General features: G+C 36.0%; 1 protein-coding gene across 1 annotated transcript; it reads right to left on the minus strand.

The window, feature by feature from the left end:
• Positions 1–850: 850 nt before the first annotated feature.
• LOC113296570 (tryptophan--tRNA ligase, chloroplastic/mitochondrial-like) lies at positions 851–6,866 on the minus strand. Its single transcript, XM_026544870.1, has 15 exons — positions 6,681–6,866; positions 6,419–6,589; positions 6,130–6,217; positions 5,963–6,004; positions 5,604–5,693; positions 5,372–5,494; positions 4,736–4,807; positions 4,316–4,428; positions 4,201–4,222; positions 4,032–4,097; positions 3,773–3,829; positions 3,565–3,611; positions 3,318–3,399; positions 1,955–2,044; positions 851–1,430 (listed from the first exon to the last, which is right to left on the minus strand). The coding sequence occupies exons 1-15, from the start codon at positions 6,746–6,748 to the stop codon at positions 1,296–1,298; spliced, it is 1,266 nt and encodes a 421-aa protein (XP_026400655.1). The 5' UTR covers positions 6,749–6,866; the 3' UTR covers positions 851–1,295.
• Between the last annotated feature and the right edge of the window lie 240 nt (positions 6,867–7,106).

The following is a 7,106-nucleotide window of genomic DNA, read 5'->3' on the forward strand; positions in this document are numbered from 1 at the left end:
CTGTCATAAATAGATGATAAGATTCATTACCTGGACAAATGATAAAGCCTACATTTCCTATTTCTAAGTTTAACATATAAAGTCTACCAACAATACGTACTGTCAGAGGTGATACTTAACAAACACTAACATATCTGTTCACGAACAACTGATACAGCAAGTGGTAATTCTCAACAAACAAACATCTATAGATCTTTTAACAGATAAAATATACAGTCAGAGGTGAATCTTTTACTAACAAATATCAACACATCTTTTAAGGAATATAGAAAATTATAGAATGTACTGACAGAGGTGTTTCTTAAGAAACAAATATCAAGACACATCTTTCAGGTGACAAAATCTACTGTCAGTGGTGAATCTAAAAAAACAAATATCTACATAGCTTTTCACAAACATAATATACTGTAAGTGGTGATTCTTAACAAACAAAAATCAAAATATCTTTATCCTACAAACTGATCTCATTGATTCTCATGCAGAATTTGGAGACCTAATATGCAATCTGCCTGGTCAGAATTTAGGAATACGATCTACTGACTTTATATTTCAATGTTCATGGATACTTCATGTGTTTCTATCTGGTGTCATGGTGTTATAATATTGCTTCAAAGGACACCCAACTGCTTTATTTACAAGAGAACGTAAAATGATTAAAACCAAGAAGATATTTATGTTAAATGACAATTGACTTTGTATAAATGGTCAATATCAAACAAAAGGGAAAGAACAAAACCCATTTTTCAGTGGTATTCTTATTCGACAATCATGTAAACCATGATGGATATGGGAAACAGTGATGTGATTGTGAGAATATGACAAAACGTGTAAATGTATATCTGAAGCCTGATTAAATGATTGAAGTAGTTGATATGATTATTTGATATAACAAGAAGTTTTATTCCAGTTGTATATTCATCTTAAAAAGAAGCTTTTCTTGACACCTTCCACGAATTACCAAGTGAAAGTTCTCATGATTTGGACAAATGGCCATTCAGGTAACAGTGTTTTCTTCTCTACTAAGGCAGATAGATTACAGCAACCAAATAGATGAATGCAAAAGAATACGAGAAATTGCAGGCTGTCAAGAAAGTGAGAGGTTGAGGTACCTGCCTAAAAGAATTATCACAATGTGGGTCCCTAATGAATAATTTTTTACTTTCCTATCATCAAGAAAGTGCTCTCAAAATAGTCCAAAAACTTGTAAGCAGTAATGGGATCTGCCAAAAGTAAACTTTAAGGTTGCTTTCTCACTGACCTCTTCGCACCAATTCTTGCTGCAGTATTGATTCTTCTCATCTTCGCAAGAATCCCATCGCTTGATAAACATTATTGAGAGTAGCATCTGCTATATCAGCTGCTTTAGAAGCTCCATCCAGCAAAACTCTATCCAAATAAGCTGAATCAGACATGATTTCCTCGTAACGAACCTGAAAAAGTTAAGGACCAATATGATGGGACCACATTCTACAATAATAGAAGAAGAAAAGGGAAAGCTAAATGGAAAAGGCTACTAAGCTATGTTAGATAAATCTTCCTCCAACTTGTGTTTTGTACTGGTGTAGGTTGTGGTGCATACTCAGAATGATTCAATCAACCATGAAAACATACTCAAAAGCAAATCATAAGCAAAGGTTGACAAGAAAACACATAACTTTAAAATAAACCCTTGCAGATGATATTGCTGAATATAGCTTGGATAGATATGAATTGTGGGTGGATACCGATAATTTTTCAACCCCATAACACTCATAAGAACCTTCTCATAATGAAAACTTGGTACAATTATGTGAGCATGAAAATATATGTATCTACATAAACCTTGCTTAAGTTGCTCACATGTAAATCTACCTCGATATAATCCTTCATTTACATGCAGATGAAAGTGCTTATAACTCGTGTTAAAACTGCAACATGTATTAATTGAGAAAAATGAAAAATCATTAGATGGTACCTGAATGGGATGCAAATGATTTATTAAAGCATCCGTAAGAAGGGGTTTGAATGTTCCCCAGTTCATATCATGACATTCTCTTGCTACTTCCTGTTATCAACCAAATATTCAATCCTCTAGTCAAACAAATGAGAGCACACTAAAATATTACCATACACGGTTAGCTTGAATAGATTTTATGAAATTGAAACAGAAAATATCATCACAAACAAAACTACATGCAACAGGCAGTTGGATGTTTTATGAAACTAAATATTATCAAACTAAGGATCATAGAGTATTGATATTGTAAATTATTCTTCTCACTTTCCCCTCAGTTGAACATGTTTAAACCCAAGATGATCTAAAATTCTTTCTTCTGCGAGCAAATAAAACCCCAAACCCTATAGCGTTTCCAGCCCACAACTTCAATAGCTGGAATGATTCAAACTATTGGCTTGAGTCCAGGCTCGATAGAAGTTAACATTTCCCAGGAGTTACAGTTGGTAACAAAGCGGAGCAGTATCAGAGTCAGGCATCAAGTATGTGTCTAGTAACCTAAAGTCACATCATGCAGGCAATGACCAACGAGTGTATTGACTCAAGCATCGGATTGCAGACTCCTTTTCTAGAATTTTGCCGCACCATGGAAATAAATAGGATATCCAGCCTAATAACATGTATTTAAGCGTTTGTCTCTTCTTGAACTGACTTTTGGAAGAGACGCATGTAAAGGGTGTATGTGTCAAACTCTTGCATTGAGCAAAGCATGTTATTTTCAGAATTTGAGTCATGGATTTCCAATTATAAAAGCATGAATAGTAAATCTGAACCCCATTCTTGGATACAAAACAAAGTCAGTGACTGAGTCAAATCAAAGTCAGGATCAAGCCAGAGCAATGTGGCGGCTGACCAGGATAATCGTAAATTCTACCAGGTACTCATCAGGGTAAGTAGTCAGTAAAGTCAACTAGGTCTCCCACTTTACAGCCCATTGAGGAAAAATCTCAATCACGTTCATCACATATAAAATCAGGTCAGGGATTTGATCGCCTATACGTCAGTTCAAAAGATGTTAGACTGTTCAAGGTCTGAGCAGTCTAACCAGCGTTAAACCATATTGGGTATTAGGCTAAGGGCTTACCTAAACAATGAGTCGACTGGCCAGGTCCTGAGTTTAATATAAAGGATGTTGACAGGAATTCAGTTCACAATAAATTCCCTGGCAGACTACTTAGTTGTGCTTTCGTTTCCCATGAGGTCAATTGCCAAATCAAGTGAAAGATTGCCTTTTACCCAAGCCACCCACCAGACAGCAGCTGAGTTACTTGTATGCAAGCAGAGTGATACCAAAAAAAGAGAAAACAACATAAGAATATCTTACCTCCTTTGATTTTCCTGTAACGAGCTGATAAACTGACAGAAGGTTGTTGCATTCTGGCCTATCAGGATTATCAAATTCCAATCTACATGACGAAGGTACAAAAGCAGCACACATTATATATGAGAATTGTCAAGTATACTATAGATAATAGATGGGCGAATAATAATTTAAGTTTCACGTGCAAGTATATGCTAGGCCCTCAAGATAAATATCCAAGAAACCAAAAACAATGAGGGTAGTTGCTAACCCAGGGAGTGAATCAGTTTTGCAGCGCTTTATCTTGCTTTTTATCACCTAAAAAATCAGGTAGTGAACACAGTTTTCAAGAATTAGAATATGGAGAAGAAAAACTGACTAGATCAAACAGATGCCATTTTTAAGTGAGTATATCCAACATCCCCCCAAATATGCTATACGTAGGGGCTGTGAACTGTGGGTTCATAAATCATACTTACGTCTTTAGGGTCGAGAAGGTTGATTCGGGACTGATCAGAAGGATCTGACTTGGACATCTATGAACAAGCAGCAAACGATAGTGAGCAGATATAAGGAATATCATATGATATCAAATAGATCACAGGGAAAAAAAAACTAGAATAATAAATACCTAGTCTATATATTATTTGTATAGAATGCAACCTTTTGAATAATCTATGCAGACTATAATCTAAAATATAATTTTAATAATTATTAAAATTTGAACACTATCAGTACCTTCGAAAGCCCATCTGTCAGAGACATTACTCGGGCTCCTGCTGGTGGTATAAGGGGTTCAGGAACCTATAATAAGATTGATCAAAGTAAGGGTCACTCCAGTATTATTATGATACTTCAAGCGCTCAAGTGAAGACTATCAACCAAGTATCAAGTATACGTAATCCACCTTAAATATCGAACCACCCCGTCTGTCGGTAAAATACATAGCAGTTAATTTCATAATGCAGAAAAAAAAAAGCCATAAAGTTTAATTCTAAATATGTAAGAACTTTCGCTCTCACCCTCCCATTTTCTTCCACTTTCTTCCTCCATATAGATAATTTACTCGCTCAGCCAGCTCACGGGTGAGCTCCATGTGTTGCTTCTGATCTGCGCCAACAGGTACAAAATCCGACTGCAAATTTCAATCATAAACTGATTAGAAGCAAGTGCTAGCAAGGTGATGTGATATCCAAACAGGAATGTGATAAAGAGAAAGCAATAAAAGCTGGTGGTGAAGTTGGCATGATAAAGATGAAAACAAACTGGCCTAGTTCCTCGACAGTCGTTGATAAAATGTCAAGACATGTGGATCTTCTACTTCGCTGATGGACAAAAAGCTAAGGGAATAGTAAGAAACGAGAGCATTTCTAGTGCACGGTTCTTCATTTATTTGGTATCATCTTAAAGTTCATGATCGTGATTCAAGGATAAAAACCCACCTGATATAAGAGAATATCAGAAGCCATCAAAACAGGATATGTCAAAAGTCCAGCTCCAACATTTTCATCTCCCTGCAAAACAAAATCAAGCTACCGTCTAGATGAGATACTAAAAACATACAAAAATTATTAAGAACCAAGAGAGACTAATGTGCTTGAAAGAGTTAGGGAATACTGAGATTTTTCATGGTTAACGAAGGACATGGGTTTGGAGGCATTTCAAAGAATAACAAACAGAAACCTTGAGCAATGCATGATAACAAAATATCCCAACTAGAGAACTGGCAGCTGAGGCTGCATGCTCCATAATTCACATATTCCGCATAACAACTGACAGCCACTGGTGAGGGGGACAATACTGTTTTTCAGGTGAAAAATTAGTCTACGAAACGAAGTAGTAAAGGATCCTAGATACAGACTTGGCAAGGAAACATATTAAAATGGGTCAGTAAGTTTTCGGGAGGTGTGATATATTGTGCTAACTCAATTATCAAATCTACCAGTAAGAGACAGGACTTTTCTGGACCACCCCAACACAGACACTAGTAACCATATCTATAACATCAAAGTAATTTAAGAGTAAATTAAAAGAAAGAAAATAAAAAGAATAGAGTTTCCGTACAGCAAATAACGCACCGCCTTGCGAGACTTCTCTTTAAATTGGATCATTTTATTCAGCCAGCCAATTGGTGTAACAGCACTTAGTAGCCACATTAATTCTGCATGGGCACGTACATGAGACTGCACAAACACCGAAGACTGCAGATATCGTTGCAAGAGTACCAAATTTTAGTATACGTATGATAACAAATTCATACAACTTCTATGGCACCAAACAGAACCACAAAAGCATAAACAAGCACCAGACCTTGGAGGTGTCAACACCACAGGCTAGATAAATAGCTGCTGTGCTCCTTGTTGCTTCGGAAAGCTGTTTTGGTTCATAAGGCAAAGTAATCTGCAAAAAGAAAATAAAAATTCCAAGTATTAAACTTCTCTACCCTAACTACTACTGCTGGATAATGTATTCCTCTATCCATAATGTGTACGGCCGTACGGCACCACAGTGAAGATAGATAGATGTTATTTCGGTGTTACTCTTCGGTCAAAAATGCTTCACCGGAGTAAAACGATACAATGTAACTTACACTTATGACACTACTAACTCACAAGAAAAACTCCTACAAGAATGGAGCTCAATAGTATCATTACAACCACAATACTTACCGCATGAAGATCCACAATAAAGAACAATGTTTCATAGGTATTCTGCAAGGAGAAAACAAAAAGGAAATCTCTTCAAGATGCATAAACAGATAAATACAACATATAACCTCTACAATACCAAAAATTTTATGGGCAGAAAAAGAAAAATGAAGACCAACCAAACCAACCTGAAGAGTAATCCAATTTTTAATGGCACCAAGGTAATTACCAAGATGTACAGAACCAGTAGGTTGTACTCCAGATACAATCCTTTTCCTGCAAATTGAAAATTCTCAAAATTGAATACCACAAACTCAACAATTCAAACCCTAATTATTTCAAACTTTACACACATTCAATACCAACATTACTAAAAAAAACTACAAATTTCACAAACTTCACATCAATTTCTACCAACAAACCTAAAAATGATGAAACCCTAAGTGTTTAAATACTAAGAATTGAAGAGTAACTCACCTCACAGAGCTAATCGGAGAATCAGAACTTGCAGAAGTATCATTAGTTTCAGAAGGAGCAGCATTGCTACAGCAGCAACGAGAACTGGTTCTATTTTGAAGAAGAATTAGTTTGGGAGGATGAATTTGTTGGGGTTTTTTCAGAAACCCACTTTTAATTTGACCTTTTAACCTGTTTATAAGCAAAAATAAATACAAAATCAAACAATGATGATTTACAGAAGAGCTAAAATAGATAAAGAGGAATAGAGACAGGACTGTACAGTGAAGAAGGGAAACGAGGTGAAGTAGTAGAGAGATTGAGAAACTGGGAGATGACTGCGCGACCCATTGTCGCTCTTCTTCTTCTTCTGGTTTTCTGTAATCGAATTTGAAGATTTTATCCGGAGGTGAGAGAGAAGTTTTGGATTTTCTTTGTGGCGAAGTTTTCTTAGCAGTTCCGAAGGATCTAGTTCCGGAACCATACTGACAACTGAACCGAGTGTGTTTGTGGTTCCTAAATGGCTCCAACATATTTTTTTGGAATGTGTCAAGAAATTTAGTTGACCAAGTTAAGTTAATCCCTATCAGTCAAACAACCTTTTTTTTTTTCTTTTTTCTTCTATATTTTGGTTTGGGCAGTGTTGTCCCGCGCAGCCGTTAGATAAACTCATTTATAATTTTCTTTTAATTATTTGCTGAGACATAAA

The sequence above is a fragment of the Papaver somniferum genome, chromosome 7 (genome assembly GCF_003573695.1).
Source record: "Papaver somniferum cultivar HN1 chromosome 7, ASM357369v1, whole genome shotgun sequence".
NCBI lineage: Eukaryota > Viridiplantae > Streptophyta > Magnoliopsida > Ranunculales > Papaveraceae > Papaver > Papaver somniferum.